The 16,687-nt window shown below is 42.1% G+C and overlaps 1 protein-coding gene and 1 non-coding gene across 2 annotated transcripts in view; one reads left to right on the top strand and one right to left on the bottom strand.

The window, feature by feature from the left end:
* The window catches only part of RDM1 (RAD52 motif containing 1), a 38,252-nt gene extending 22,775 nt beyond the window's left edge, over nt 1-15,477 (top strand). The window contains exon 7 of the mRNA XM_049859249.1: nt 15,333-15,477. Coding sequence (XP_049715206.1) covers nt 15,333-15,416 — 84 coding nt within the window. The 3' untranslated portion in view covers nt 15,417-15,477. The remainder of the gene's footprint in view (nt 1-15,332) is intronic.
* LOC126063327 (U6 spliceosomal RNA) lies at nt 5,028-5,132 on the bottom strand. The gene has a single exon (XR_007514272.1). It is a non-coding gene; the product is annotated as a U6 spliceosomal RNA (small nuclear RNA).
* Nucleotides 15,478-16,687: the final 1,210 nt, after the last annotated feature.

Here is a 16,687-nt window from a genome sequence, read left to right as displayed (position 1 = left end):
GAAGAGCTTGAACCTTTTCCAATCGAGCAGGAAGCCCCAGTACAACCACCAAGGACTCTCCATGAGATTAAACCTTCTCCAGTTCAGCAGGAAGCTCCAGCTTAGCTTCCAGAGCCTCCCCATGAGGTTGAACCTTCTGTAGGCCAGCAGGAGTCTCCATCTCAGCCTCCAAAGTGCTCTGAGGAAGTTGAACCTTCTCCAGTCCAGGAGGAAGCCCCAGCACGACCTCTGAAGATCTCTGAGGAAGTTGAACCTTCTCCAGTCCAACAGGAGGCTCCAGCTCCACCTCCAGAGCCCCCTGAGGGGGTTGAACCTCCAGTCCAGCAGAAAACCCCACCATAGCCTCCAAAACCTCCCCAAGAGTTTAAACCCCCATTACATCATGAATCCTAGGCACAACCTCCAAAGCCCTCTGAGGGTACTGCACCTTTTCTAACCCATCAGCGGTTTCCAGCTGAGCCTTCAAGGCCCTCTGAGGAAATTAAACCTTCTTCAACCCAGGAAGAGGCTTCTGCTCAGACTACAAAGCCCGCTGAGGAAGCTGGACCTTCTCCAGTACAGCAGGGGGACATACATCAGCCTGCACAGCTTCCTGAAGAGGTAGAACCTTCTCCAGTCCAGCAGGAGGCCCCGGCTGAACCTCTAGAACCTCCTATGGAGGTTATAACTCAAACTACTGCACGTCATGAGGTTCCAGCACCAGGTCAGAATCAACCTTATCTTTCAAACTTGCCCAATGATACAGTGAAACCTGTTGATCTGCAGCTTACCCTAACTCCAGAATCCACTAAGGAAGTTCAGTCATGTCCAACCCAGCATAAGGCCCCAGCTCAGCCTCCAGGGACTCCTGAGAAGGTGAAACCCTCCTTAATTTAACCTCCTGAGGAGATCAAACCTTCCCCAAGTCAGGAAGAGTACCCACCTAAGGCTCCAAAGCCCAGTGTTTCGAGGTGGAGGTGAAGGTTGGGGGGGGAAGAGTTTTCTTTCTAAAACTCATCTTTTCATATACACCGTCAGGCCTCCCCTTGGCTATACTACTAAAGCCCTGGTCAGGTGTTTTTTTGCCTCATAATACATATTTTTACCCTAATCTTAGGCAATACCTGACAGAAACTTTCACTTTAAAATTTTAGAGCCGACCTGCGGAAAAATTTAGGAGGAGAGGAATAGTGTTCTTCCAGGTTCAGGTTAAGAACTTGCTTTACGTTAAAGTAGTCCTTCAAATACAGATCTCTTGTAGTCTTCGGTTATCCCAGCAAAATCATCATCTAAAGATCTAAACAAACTCTCATGTAAACGTACAGTCCTTTGCTTCCTCATGGAAGGACGTGAGTGGGAACTGTCATATCTAGATATCTGGAAAGGGTACACTGACTGGTACTGAATTTTTTCTAGAATGCATGGCATTCAGGCTTAGGGTTTTAAGTCAGCGGGGCTGTTACTGAGTGGAGTGGAGTGGAGTGGAGTAGGCTCCTGTGAGTGATACCCAGGGAGAGGCCACATTTTCTGCATTACCAGCAAATCTTTCTCAGTGTGTGATTCCAGCCGTTGACACATGGGAAGGCAGGTAGGGTCTGTTCTGTTGGAGGGTAGTTTCCATTCTTCAGTTTGAAATCTGTGTGGGATGTGAGACTTGTATGAAGTCCTGGCCTATATCTCCCTTCTGATACTTCAGGGATTTCTGGAATGGTGGGAGGCAGTAAAAATCTGCTCTGCCTGCCAAGTTGTACCTATGACGGAGCCATTTAACCATATCCTTGTGCTATGCCTGCCTTTAATTGCTAAGATAATGATCTAAGAATTACAGATGCATTTTTATGTTTTTAAACGTATGGCATAAAAATGACCATTCAGATAAGAATTTTAAATCCATTTGTTTTGGTTGAATCTAGGGCCATTATCTTTCATTATGAAAAGGAAGATGACCCAGGAGCTTGCCATCCAGAAGGCTTTGTCAGATGCATTCCAGAAACTGTTGATTGTGGTTTTAGGTAAGACTTTCTTTTTTTAAAATTGTACTTTAGATGAAGGTTTACAGAACAAACTAGTTTCTCAACAAACAGTTAGTACACACATTGTTCTATGACTTTGGTTAACAACCCCACCGGCATGTCAGCACTCTCCCTTCTCAACCCTGGGTTCCCTATTACCAGCTTTCCTGTTCCCTCCTGCCTTCCAGTCCCTGCCCCAGGGCTGGTGTGCCCCTTTTGTCTCGTTTTGTTCCATGGGCCTGTTGAATCTTTGGCTGAAGGGTGAACCTCAGGTGTGATCTCATTACTGAGCTGAAAGGGTGTCCAGGAGCCATACTCTCAGGGTTTCTCCAGTCTCTGTCAGGCCAGCAAGTCTGGTCTTTCTTTTTGAGTTAGAATTTTGATCTACATTTTTCTCCAGCTCTGCCAGGGACCCTCTATTGTGATCCCTGTCAGAGTCGTCAGTGGTGGTATAGGTAAGACTTTCTTGATGATCTCTGTAGCACTTCAGTTTCAATGAGCAAATAAACTCATTTTGAAAAGTTAATTGGATGAAAACCTGGATATCTAAAGCAGTCTAGATTATACTTTCATTCTCCAAACTGGTTTACAGCAACAGTCTCAAATTTCTTCCTCATGCCATCTGTGAGAAAAGTGACAGCAAATATTGCTGTCCCCAGTTTATAGGTATAGAATGACTTGCCTCAGTTCCCACAGAAAGTCTGTGTTTGATCCAGGTCTTCTTCTCGATATTACTTGCCTATCATGCAGAATGCTATCGTGATTATAAGCTTTGGACATGATGCTTGATAAAGTAGAGGGTCAGCGAAAAAGAGGAAGACCCTCCATGAGATGGATTGACACAGTGGCTGCAACAGTGGGCTTAAGGATAACAACAATTGTGAGGATGGCACAGGTCTAGGCAGTGTTTCATTCTGTTGTAGATAGGGTCACTATGAGTCAGAACAAACTCAATGGCACCTAACAACAAGAACAATGCTGCCTACCTCATGGCGGTATTGTAAGAGTAAATCAGATGAATGTAAAAAGTTTAGAACTATGCCTGCTACATGGTAAGCTGGCAAAACATATGAACTATTATTATTATCATTGTTGGTTTCCTGTTGAAGGGAGAGTTTTTTTTTTTGATGATATTTTCTTAATCAAGAATTTCATTTCAGTTTTCGTTTCATAGCACTGACATCCTAGGTGAGTATGTGCCCAACTAGAGATTGGATTCTTATATAATAATCAGCTGCTTTCATGTGAGTCTGTACATCCCCTTTAAAGTGGTCATGTTGTTGGATGGCATTGATTGTGCTCCCTATTGAGTTCTGCAGTGGTGTTAATGTTACAGACCGCACCCAAAGGAAACTTTATGATTAGCAGAGAGTCCTCGCACAGAACCGATCCCCAGCTTTACAGTCAGTTCTGACTCATAGCAACCCTATGTACAAAAGAATGAAACACTGCCTGGTCCCGCACCATCCTCACAATCATTACCGTGTTTGATCCCATTGTTGCAGCCACAGTGTCAGTCCATCTCATTGAGGGTCTTCCTCTTTTTTGCTGACCCTCTACTTTACCAAGCACGATGTCCTTTTCTAGGGATTGATTCCTCCTGATAACAGGTCCAAAGTACGTGAGACGAAGTCTCACCATCCTCACTTCTAAGGAGCATTCTGGCTGTATTTCTTCCAAGACAGATTATTCATTCTTCTGGCAACCTATGGTATACTTCAGTATTCTTCACCAGCACCATAATTCAAATGCATCAATTCTTCAGTGTTCCATATTCATTGTCCAGCTTTCACATGCATATGAGACGATTGAAAATACCATGGCTTGGGCCAGGTGCACCTTAGTCCTTAAGGTGACATTTTTGCTGTTTAACATTTTAAAGTGGTCTTATGTAGCAGATTTGCCCAGTGCAACATGTTCTTTGATTTCTTGTCTGCTGCTTCCATGGGCATTGATTGTGCTTACAAGAAAATGAAATCCTTGACAACTTCAATATTTTCTCCATTTATCATGATGTTGCTTATTGGTCCATTTATGCGGATTTTTGTTTTCTTTATGTTGAGGTGTAATCCATACTGAAGGCTGTTGTCTTAGTCATCTAGTGCTGCCATAACAGAAATAGCACAAGTGGATGGCTAACAAAAGAGAAATTTATTTTCTCACAGTCTGATAGGTTACAAGTCCAAATTGAGGGCATCTGTTCCAGGATAAGGCTTTCTCTCTCTGTCAGCTCTGGAGGAAGGCCCTTGTTTTCAATCTTCCCCTGGTTGAGGAGCATCTCAGGCACAGGCACCCTGTGTCCAAAGGACACACTCTGCTCTTGGTGGTATGAGGTCCCCAACTCTCTGCTTGCTTCCCTTTCCTTTTCTCTCTTGAGAGATGAAAGGCGGTGCAGGCCACACCCCAGGGAAAATCCCTTTACTTTGGATCAGGGATATGGCCTGAGCAAGAGTGTTACACCCCACCCTAATCCTTTTAACCACAGGCCAAGATTATGATTTATAATGCATAGGAAAATCACAAAATGGAGGATAACCACACATGGCCTAACCAAGTTGACACATATATTTGGGGGACACACTTCAGTCCATTACAGTCATCATTTCTAACTTAATTCCTGTCTCTAATGTTGTCTAATTCTTCAGACCAAACCCAGTTGGTAATACATGCTCTTCAACAAGTGTTCATGATAAAAACTAAAAGATGAGGGAACTTCAAGGAAGAGTGTTCTCACCATCTGCTTTTAGAAGTCAAAGAGTGCCTAGTTCTTGGGTCCTGTCACTGTATGTGGGGTTTTTGGGTGGTGGAAATGCTTGGCCCTAAGCCAAAGGTTGGCTAACCAAAAGGGTAGCAATTCCAGCAACTGGTTTGGTTTTTTGCATGTTTTAATTTTATTGTGCTTTAGGTGAGACTTTACAACACAAATTAGTTTCTCAGTCAAAAAACTTATACACAGATTGTTTTGTGACACAGGCTGCAATCCCGGCAACATGTCAGCACTCTCTCTCTTTCCACCCTGAGTTCCCTGTGTCCATTAAAAATATGAAATGCTTCACGAATTTTCATGTCATCGTTGCACAGGGGCCATGCTAATCTTCTCAGTAGAGTTCCAGTTGTAGTGTATGTGCTGCTGAAGTGAGCTGTTTTTTTTTTTTTTAAATAATTTTTATTGTGCTTTAAGTGAAAGTTTACAAATCAAGTCAGTCTCTCACACAAAAACCCATATGTACCTTGCTACATACTCCCAAATACTCTCCCCCTAATGAGACAGTCTGCTCTTTCCCTCCACTCTCTCTTTTTGTGTCCGTTTTGCCAGCTTCTAACTCCCTCCACCCTCTCATCTCCCCTCCAGGCAGGAGATGCCAACATAGTCTCAAGTGTCCACCTGATCCAAGAAGCTCACGCCTCACCAGCATCCCTCTCCAACCCATTGTCCGGTCCAATGCATGTCTGAAGAGTTGGCTTCAGGAATGGTTCCTGTCCTGGGCCAACAGAAGGTCTGGGGGCCATAACCACTGGGGTCCTTCTAGTCTCAGTCAGATCATTAAGTCTGGTCTCATAAGAATTTGGGGTCTGCATCCCACTGCTCTCCTGCTCCCTCAGGGGTTCTCTGTTGTGTTCCCTGTCAGGGCAGTCATCGGTTGTAGCCGGGCACCATCTAGTCCTTCTGGTCTCAGGATGATGTAGTCACTGGTTCATGTGGCCCTTTCTGTCTCTTGGGCTCGTAATACCTTGTATCCTTGGTGTTCTTCATTCTCCTTTGCTCCAGGTGGGTTGAGACCAATTGATGCATCTTAGATGGCTGCTTGCTAGCGTTTAAGACCCCAGATGCCACTCTCCAAAGTGGGATGCAGAATGTTTTCTTAATAGATTTTATTATGCCAATTGACTTAGATGTCCCCTGAAACCATGGTCCCCAGACCCCTGCCCCTGCTGTACTGGCCTTCAAAGCACTCAGTTTATTCAGGAAACTTCTTTGCTTTTGGTTTAGTCCAATTCTGCTGACCTCCACTGTACTGTGTGCTGTCTTTCCCTTCACCTAAAGTAGTTCTAATCTAGTACCTAATTAGTGAATGCCCTTTCCCCACCCTTCCTCCCTTCCCCCTCTCGTAACCACAAAAGAATGTTTTCTTCTCAATTTAAACTATTTCTCAAGTTCTTATAATAGGGGTCTTATACAATACTTGTCCTTTTGCAACTGACTAATTTCACTCAGCATAATGCCTTCCAGGTTCCTCCATGTTATGAAATGTTTCACAGATTCCTCACTGTTCTTTATCGATGCGTAGTATTCCATTGTGTGAATATACCATAATTTATTTATTCATTCATCCGTTGATGGGCACCTTGGTTGCTTCCATCTTTCTGCTATTGTAAACAGTGCTGCAATAAACATGGGTGTGCATATTTCTGTTTGTGTAAATGCTCTTATTTCTCTAGGATATATTCCGAGGAGTGGGATTGCTGGATCGTATGGTAGTTCTGTTTCTAGCTTTTTAAGGAAGGGCCAAATCGATTTCCAAAGTGGTTGTACCATTTGACATTCCTACCAGCAGTGTATAAGTGTTCCAAACTCTCCACAGCCTCTCCAACATTTATTATTTTGTGTTTTTTGGATTAATGCCAGCCTTGTTGGAGTGAGATGAAATCTCATTGTAGTTTTTATCTGCATTTCTCTAATGGCTAATGATTGTGAACATTTCCTCATATATCTGTTAGCTACGTGAATGTCTTCTTTAGTGAAGTGTCTATTCATATCTTTTGCCCATTTTTTAATAGGGTTATGTGTCTTTTTGCAGTTGAGTTTTTTGCAGTATCATGTAGATTTTAGAGGTCAGGCGCTGATGAGAAATGTCATAGCTAAAAACTTTTTCCCAGTCTGTAGGTAGTCTTTTTACTCTTTTGGTGAAGTCTTTGGATGAGCGTAAGTGTTTGATTTTTAGGAGCTCCCAGTTATCTAGTTTTTCTTCTACATTCTTTATAAGGTTTTATATACTGTTTATGCCATGTATTAGGGCTGCTAACATTGTCCCTATTTTTTCTTCCATGATCTTTTTCGTTTTAGATTTTATATTTAGGTCTTTGACCTATTTTGAGTTAGTTTTTGTACATGGAGTGAGGTATGGGTCTTGTTTCGTTTTTTTGCAGATGGATATCCAGTTATGCCAGCACTGTTTGTTAAAAAGACTGTCTTTTCCCCATTTAACTGTTTTGGGGCCTTTGTCAAATATCAGCTGCTCATATGTGGATGGGTTTATGTCTGGATTTTCAATTCTGTTCCGTTGGTCCATGTGTCTGTTGTTGTACCAGTACCAGGCTGTTTTGACTACTGTGGCAATATAATAGGTTCTAAAATCAGGTAAAGTAAGGCCTCCCACTTTGTTCTTCTTTTTCAGTAATGCCTTATTTATCCGTGGCCTCTTTCCCTTCCGTATGAAATTGGTGATTTGTTTCTCCATCTCATTAATGAATGTCCTTGGGATTTTGATTGGAATTGCATTAAATGTATAGATCGCTTTTGGTAGAATAGACATTTTTATAATGTTAAGTCTTCCTATCCAAGAGCAAGATATGTTTTTCCACTTATGTAAGTCTCTTTTGGTTTCTTGCAGAAGTGTACTGTAGTTTTCTTTGTATAAGTCTTTTACATCTCTGGTAAGATTTATTCCTAAGTATTTTATCTTCTTGGGGGCTACTGTAAATGGCATTGATTTGGTGATTTCCTCTTCGATGTTCTTTTTGTTGGTGTAGAGGAATCGAACTGATTTTTGTATGTTTATCTTGTATCCTGATACTCTGCTGAACTCTTCTATTAATTTCAGTAGTTTTCTGGAGGATTCCTTAGGGTTTTCTGTGTCTTTGATCATGTCATCTGCAAATAGAGATACTTTGACTTCTTCCTTGCCAATCTGGATGCCCTTTATTTTTTTTCTAACCTAATTGCTCTGGCTAGGACTTCCAGCATGATGTTGAATAAGAGTGGTGATAAAGGGCATCCTTGTCTGGTTCCCGATCTCAATGGGAATGTTTTCAGGCTCTCTCCATTTAGGGTGATGTTGGCTGTTGGCTTTGTATAAATGCCCTTTGTTATGTTGAGAGATTTTCCTTTTATTCCTATTTTGCTGAGAGTTTTTATCATGAATGAGTGTTGAACTTTGTCAAATGCCTTTTCTGCATCAATTGATAAAATCATGTGATTCTTGTCTTTTGTTTTATTTATGTGGTAGATTACGTTAATTGTTTTTCTAATGTTGAACCATCCCTGCATACCTGGTATGAATCGCACTTGGTCATGGTGAATTATTTTTTTGATATGTCGTTGAATTCTCTTGGCTAGAATTTCGTTGAGGATTTTTGCGTCTACATTCATGAGGGATATAGGTCTGTAATTTTCTTTTCTTGTGGTGCCTTTACCTGGTTTTGGTATCAGGGATATGGTGGCTACATAGAATGAGTTTGGTAGTATTCCGTCCTTCTTTATGCTCCGAAATACCGTTAGTAGTAGTGGTGTTAACTCTTCTCTGCAAGTTTGGTAGAACTCTGCAGTGAAGCCATCCGGACCAGGGCTTTTTTTTGTTGGGAGTTTTTTGATTACGTTTTCAATCTCTTCTTTTGTTATGGGTCTATTTAGTTGTTCTACCTCTGTTTGTGTTAGTTTAGGTAGGTAGTGTGTTTCTAGAAATTCATCCATTTCTTCCAGGTTTTCAAATTTGTTTGAGTATAGTTTTTCATAGTAATCTGATATGATTCTTTTAATTTCAGTTGGGTCTGTTGTAATATCGCCCATCTTATTTCTTATTCGGGTTATTTGCTTCCTCTCCTGTTTTTCTTTTGTCAGTTTGGTAAGTGGTTTATCAATTTTGTTGATTTTTTCAAAAAAACAGCTTTTGGTCCTGTTAATTCTTTCAATTGTTTTTCTGTTTTCTATTTCATTTAGTTCAGCTTAATTTTTATTATTTGTTTTCTTCTGATTCCTGTGGGTTTCTTTTGTTGCTCTCTTTCTATTTGTTCAAGTTGTAGGGATAATTCTTTGATTTTGGCCCTTTCTTCTTTTTGGATGTGTGCGTTTATTGATATAAATTGGCCTGTGAGCACCGCTTTTGCTGTGTCCCAAAGGTTCTGATAGGAAGTGTTTTCAGCCTCATTGGATTCTATGAATTTCTTTATTCCATCCTTAATGTCTTCCGTAATCCAGTCTTTTTTGAGCAGGGTATTATTCAGTTTCCAAGTGTTTGATTTCTTTTCCCATTATTGATTTCCACTTTTATGGCCTTATGGTCAGAGAAGATGCTTTGTAATATTTCAATGTTTTGGATTCTGCTAAGGCTTGCTTTATGACCTAATATGTGGTCTATTCTAGAGAAAGTTCCATGTGCACTAGAAAAGAAAGTATAGCTGGTTGCTGTTGGGTGGAGTGTTCTGTATATGTCTACGAGGTCAAGTTGGTTGATTGTGGCATTTAGATCTTCCATGTCTTTATTGAGCTTCTTTGTGGATGTCCTGTCCTTCACCGAAAGTGGTGTGTTGAAGTCTCCTACTATTATTGTGGAGCTGTCTATCTCACTTTTCAATGCTGATAGAGTTTGTTTTATGTATCTTGCAGCCCTGTCATGGGGTGCATAAATATTTAATACGGTTATATCTTCTTGGTGTATTGTCCCTTTAATCATTATATAGTGTCCTTCCTCATCCTTGCTGTTGGATTTAACTTTAAAGTCTATTTTGTCAGAAATTAATATTGCCAATCCTGCTCTTTTTTGATTGTTCTTTGCTTGATATTTTTTTCCATCCTTTGAGTTTTAGTTTGTTTGTGTCTCTAAGTGTAACGTGTGTCTCTTGTAGGCAGCATATAGACGGATCTTGTTCTTTAATCCATTCTGCCACTATCTCTTTATTGGTGCATTTAGTCCATTTACATTCAGGGTAATTATGGATAGGTATGAATTTAGTGCTTTCATTTTGATGTCTTTTTTTTGTGTGTTGACAGTTTCTTTTTCCCACTTGATTTTACATGCTGAGTATATTTTCTTTATTGTGCTTTCCTCATATTTGTTGTTGTTGATTTTGTTTCCTCTGAGTCTGTATTTTTCCCTTGTATTTTATTTTGATGAGTAGGATAGTTTGTCTCCTTTGTGGTTACCTTATTATTTACCCCTATTTTTCTAAATTTAAAACTAACTTTTATTTCTTTGTATTGCTGTATCTTCCTCTCCATATGGAAGGTGTATGATTACATTTCTTGGTCCCTCTTTATTATTTTAATGTTGTCTTCTTTTATACAATAACATTGCCGTTACCCTGTGTTGGGCTTTTTTTTTTTTTTTTTTTTAATCTTTCTTTGCTTTTTTGGATTTCCCTGTCTAGGTTGACTTCTGGTTGTTCTGCCCAGTGTTGTAGTCTTGGGTCGATACCTGATATTATTGATTTTCTAACCAAAGAACTCCCTTTAGTATTTCTTGTAGTTTTGGTTTGGTTTTTACGAATTCCCTCAGCTTGTGTTTATCTGGAAATGTCTTAATTTCACCTTCATATTTAAGAGACAGTTTTGATGGATATATGATTCTTGGCAGGCAATTTTTTTCCTTCAATTTTTAAAATATGTCATCCCATTGCCTTCTTGCCTGCATGGTTCCTGCCAAGTAGTCCAAGCTTATTCTTATTGGCTTTCCTTTGTAGGTGACTTTTTGTTTATCCCTCGTTGCTCTTATAATTGTCTCTTTATCTTTGGTTTTGGCAAACTTGATTATAACATGTCTTGGTGACTTTCTTTTAGGATCTACATTATGTGGAGTTCAATGACCATCTTGGATAGATAGCTTCTCATCTTTCATGATATCAGGGAAGTTTTCTGCCAACAAATCTTCAACAATTTTCTCTGTATTTTCTGTTATCCCTCCCTGTTCTGGTACTCCAATCACTCGTAGGTTATTTCTCTTGATAGAGTCCCACATGATTCTTAAGGTTTTTCTTTTTTCTTAATTCTTTTATCTGATTTTTCTTCAAATATATTAGTACCAAGTGATTTATCTTCAAGTTCAGGAATTCTAGCTTCTACTTGCTCAATTCTGCTCCTCTGACTTTCTATTGAGTTATCTAATTCTGTAATTTTATTGTTAATCTTCTGAATTTCTGATTGCTTTCTGTCTATGGATTTTTCCAGCTTATTAAACTTTTTGTTATGTTCCTGAATAATCTTTCTAATTTTTTCAGTTACTTTATCTGTGTGTTCCTTGGATTGTTCTGCGTATTGCCTCATTTCCTTCCTGATGTCTTGAAGGGTTCTGTATATTAAACTTTTGTATTCTGCATCTGGTAATTCCAGGAATGCACTTTCATCTAGAAGATCCCTGGATTCTTTGTTTTGAGAGCCTGTTGAGGTGATCATGCTGTTTCTTTATGTGACTTGATACTGTTGTCTCCGAGCCATCTATAAGTTACTGTATTTGTTTATGCTTGCTTACTGTGTCATAGTTGCTTGCTTTGTTTTGTGTTGGTATATCCCTGTGGGTTGCTTGAGTGAGCTAGCTTGATTATTTTTGCCTTTGGAGCTCTGGTGTCCTGTCCCCAGCTGGCTAGAGCTGTTATCAGGTATATCAGTCTAGGAGTCCATTCAGTTTTCTTGTATGAATTCAGCTCAGGTTTCCAGGTAGCTGATATGAAGTGTGTGGTACAGGTTCTGTCCTACAGTCTTAGAGGGGCAGGGGTGATTGGCGTATATACCGGTATCTGATTGCAGCAGGGGGTCACACTCCGAACAAGGCAGGGGGCTGAGAACTGACCCCCAAGTGTCTCTGAGGAAAACGCGTCTCTGTTCCCTAGAGCGTGCTGGTGGATGGGTTCTGCAGAGGGACCATGGGCACCCAAAGTTTTTGGTTGTAAGGACTGGGAGGTACCAGTTATCTTTGGACCCCTGTTGCGGGTGGCTGGGTGACCTGAGCAGAGCTACCAGTCCTTAGGTCCCTGATGTGGGTAGGTGAGGACCTTGTTTAATACACAAAGCAATGTCAAACATCAAACACCCAACTCTCCACTGCACAGTTGAAATGTTTGGAGTTTGCCGACAAGGGCCTATTCTCTCAAAATAGGCCTACACAGGTCCACACAGAAGGGAAAGGTGCTCAAGGTCCACAGACGGTTTATGCCTGTAGAGGAGCCGCTTCTGTCCTGAGCTCCCCTGGTTAATGGAGCTAGCAAATTATCTTTTCCCCCCAGGTGCAAATTTTTTCCTTCCCCAAGGCCGGGAGGATGGCTCTAGGTGCTCACCAGGGTCTATCTCAGGCCCAGGGATTCAGCCGCTGAAGCTGGCTTGGGTGGTGGTGGCGGGGTGCGGTAAAATACACGCAAATACTTAGCTTTTGCCTGGAGCGCCCTTCTCCTCAGGTTCCGGTGGTGTGAGTGGGCTGTGTGGCTGGCTGCTTCTCCCTGAGGAAACTGCGCCCCAACGCTAGGACAAGCCCGCTGCTGCTGCCACTGCTGCTCCAGGAATGGCCTGAGGGCTCCGTGAGATTCAGGTCCGGTAACTCCTCTCCACTTCTGAACGGCCTCTTCCTCCCCCTGCCCCTCAGTTCTTGTCTAAGCTTGCCTTTGATGCTCAGGGCTCCCAGCTTGTCACAAATATACTCATTTCACTTGTTTTTTCAGGTCTTTGTTGTAAAGAGGGCTCCACAGAAGCATCTGTCTACTCGGCCATCTTGGCTCCGCCTCCTGGTTTGGTTTTTTTGTATGCAATAATTTTGAATTGATCATCGTTGATTTTATTTCAGAAAGTGGTAAAATAGCTCTGGAGTACAGACCCAGTGGAGAGATCATAGGTGTCAGAACCGAAGAAGAACTACAGGATTTAATTCACGTATGTGGAGATAAAAACTCAAGGATTACATAGCCAGTGTAGCCATAATTGAAAACAATCAGCATGATTTAGAAGACTCTGGCATGCACAGAAAGCTGTAATACTTAGGAGAATATGAAATTCTGAAACTGCTTTTGAATGTAAGGAATTCCTAAAGTTTGGAGAGCAGGATTGAAAAGCATCAGAGAACCCCTACATCGTGGACAGAGGTGAGGGGGCATCCTACCCCTTCAGGGCTTAGGGGTGCTAGGCTGCTTGAACACAGGCCTCTTAGAACTCGCCTCAAACTGGATCCCAGGGATTTGGGAACAAAATATCTATGGTCTCGAGTGTGATTAAGCTATAGTGTGGTTATGCTTTTAAAAACTACTACACCTTTCAAATAAGGTGTATTACCTAGATCTCGGCATCTCACATCTTATATGAAATGAAATGTTTTGCTGAAGAACCTTTTTGTAAATCTATTATATGAGTGCCCTAAATTAGGCATTAAGCTGCCCAGGTAGTTTCTAAAAAAAACTTTACTACCTGTAAGATGTTTTCTTTAAAAATAGTGATAATAATAATAAAAAAGTTAGGAGCAGGAAGATGTGTTTCATCGACCTGGATCAATGGGAACTTAATTTGGGGGCTAGATGTGTGATTACTTAGCTCACGCCAACGTTGCAAAGTGTTTTGATTTGAAGAGAAGAAGGTAGAGAAAGAGAAGGTCATTCTCTTCTGAAAAAGTATTTGAAGATTTTTCAGGTAAAATAATTATTTTAATTAAGTTAAATGGAACCCAGTCAAGGGCACTTCAGGCTTATCCGAGGCTGGGCTTTAAGAAGTCTAGCTTCCTAAATCACATTGATTAAGGGTAGGGTTGTACACCCGATTATTGTAATTCTTGTCAGTAAGTTGTATACCTGTAAAAAGTTGAATTAGCAAAAGTTGTGTGATAGATATATTCACAACAACGACAAAAAAAAAAGGAAGAAGAAAGAGTAGCTGCTGAGGCTGCTTATATACAGCCAAAAACCTCAGGGAATTTGGTTTCCTGGTTTGGAGGTTTAGGGTCATGTTTTCATGGAACATCCTAGTTAATTGGCTTAATAGCATATTTAGTGCTTCTGTTCTACCTCCTAGTTAACTGCATAGTGCCTGGGGTCTTAAAAGTTTGCAAGCAGCCATCTAAGGCACATCAATTGGTCTCCATTCACCTGGAGCAACAGAGGAGGAAGGAGAGTCAGGTATAGGAGGAGGATATGGAATGTGTGGCTAATTGCCTCCATGAACAACTGCCTGCTTTGCCATGAGACCAGAAGAACTGCATGGTGCCTGGCTACCATGACTGAACATTTTGATCAAAGTCTCTATATGAGAATCCTGATCAAAACGGGGAAGGCGCAAAACAGAATTTCAAATTCTCATGGATTGTAGACTTTCTGGAGCCATGGAGGCTTTATGAACCCTGAACTATTACCCTGAGATAATCTTTAAACCTTGAACAAAAACTATCCCTTGAAGTCATTTGAAAACCAAACAATAGTATAGTTAAAAAGGCCTGCCTTGAGCATTATGCTTGTATAAGAACTATCTATATGCGATCAAATCGACAACAGCAACTTAAAAGATTAGATAGGAGCCTTAGGGTGCAGTGAGTTTATGTTAATTAGGGAGGAACAACTCAGAAAAGGAGGGTAAGAATGGTTGCACAACTTGAAAAATGTAATCGGTGTCACTAAATTGTACATGTAGAAACTGTTGGATTGGTTTATGCTGTGCTATGTATATTCTCAAGAACAAAATTAATTTAGAAGGAAAAAAGTCTTGGTTCCTGTTAAATGTAAGAGGAAGGGATTTATCCTTGGTGCTAAAGATTTCAGAAGCCTGATTAAAACCAAAGGCCCATCCTTAACAGACCAGTCCTGAAATCGGTTCAATTTTAAAACCGTTACTGTGTGCCAAGGCATATGCTAGGCAATGGGAAAGACAGGATAAAACCTCCTTCTCTTGGAGTTGGAGTTCACGTGCTAGGAGTTGTGCTAGCAAGTAAACAAGAAAATAAAAGATTATAAGAAGGGCTATAAAGGAAACAAACGGGTGTTGGGTACGGCATTTCAAGAAAAGTCTTCAACATGCTGACTTTCACATCCTTCTCTCTGTATGCAAAGGTGGACCTCTGAAAAGTGGGGTTGTTACTTTTTCTGTATTAATCGCCATGTTGAATCAAGGTGGGATGGGAAGTTTTTCCATGCCAGTGTAAAGAGCTATGCACTCGGATTCAGTCCCTCACTCTCAGACCAAATTGCCCACTCCCTAAGACCTTCCTACAGAAAGTTTGGCGTCCTCACTGATTAGTGGTACCCCCTACCTGACAGAGTGGTGAGTTAACAATCAAATATGGAAAAGAGGATACAGAGAGCTGAGGAAATAGCAGCCTCTTAGAGTAAAATAACTTTAATGTGTGTTCGTCCCCCTCTTGGCCGCACTAAATAGCGTTTGTTTTGCAGGTCAGTTATTCCTGCCACAGGGAGGAAGAATGTCTGGATTTCAGTTTGGAGGAAGAGGAGGTCTGGCTGCCAGAAACTGACTAGCACTTTTGACTATGCAGAGAGGCTGGTGAAGCAATCTGTCCCTGTGGCTGGAGCCTGAGGGAGTGAGGGGGACTGAAAGAACCCTTGCTTTGAGGGTGAGGGTGAGGGAGGGGATGTGAAATCCTGTCACCTCTGCAGGAGAAGGGAAGCCTGGGCCGTGGTGATTCTAGGAAAACGGCTCACCCTAGTGGCTTGGGACTGGTCTATGACGCACCTAAATAAAGGCGGTGCGTAAACAAGGGTGTCATAAATAAAGGGTGGGGCACGCGGTGGGGGAGGGGCACAGGGTTGCTAATGGTTGCGCCTGTGTCTTGATGGTTCATAACGGTTCGGCTCCCGCTAAGAGCGCGGCGCCCCGTACCCTCCGAGTGTTAAGTCCGGGTTCTGCCTCTGGGCCCCACCGCTCCTCCTCACGCTGCAACCACTGTGGCTTCCGGTCCATGCGACATTGCTTCCAGAGTGGGCCCGGAATCTGGTCCAGCCGACCTCTGACCTCCCCCCCAGGGCTGACTGAACCCTGGTCTTTGCCCTCTCCTGATAGCCCACCTGAATTGTACCCTATGCTTACACCCCGGCCCCAGTCAGGGGGCTCTGACTACGTGGAGTTCGCGGCTCCAGCCCAGATGTTGGCCCGGCCTCAGGAGTTCTTTGAGACTTTGGGCACTGATTGGGCTCCACAGCTGCCTCCCAGATCTAATGGGTTTGCTGGCGCACATCAGGATCTGAATGACAACTCAGAGTCGGAGGTTCCCAGAGGTGGTTCCGATGCTCGACTCGGGTCAGAATCACGCCGTAGCTCTGCCTCGACTCAAAAGTAAGATTGAAACTCCAGGGATGAATCAGGCTGAAGGTCACCAGTCATTTGAAATACTTGTTCCATCTCTAGTCATAGTTCAAAACCACCGAAGGTTATTCTTTCACCTCCAAATCTCATAAAGGACCTGGCACAGCATCTGCTTGCTAAGGTTGTTAGAACCTCAGGCCAATTTGCAAAAATACCTAACCGAAAGCCCAACCTGTGGATGACTATCTTCTAGACCCAAATTGGGATATACTGTATCCTCCAGACACCCTACCTCTGGGATTCCTAGGGACCCCAGATCAGCCTCCAGAGCTCCCTGAATTTGGTCCTATTCTACCTACAGTGGGACACCCTGAGCTTCCTGGGGAGGAGGAACCTTCAGTTGAACAAGGGGCCCCAGCTTAGACTTCAGAGGCCCCTCAGTCAGTGAAACCTTACCTAGCCCATCAGGAGGCCCCACATCTGTCTC

Source organism: Elephas maximus, chromosome 19, assembly GCF_024166365.1.
Source record: "Elephas maximus indicus isolate mEleMax1 chromosome 19, mEleMax1 primary haplotype, whole genome shotgun sequence".
Taxonomy (NCBI): Eukaryota; Metazoa; Chordata; class Mammalia; order Proboscidea; family Elephantidae; genus Elephas; species Elephas maximus.
Note: the sequence above shows the minus strand (reverse complement) of the source record. Positions and strands in the feature narration are given on the sequence as shown.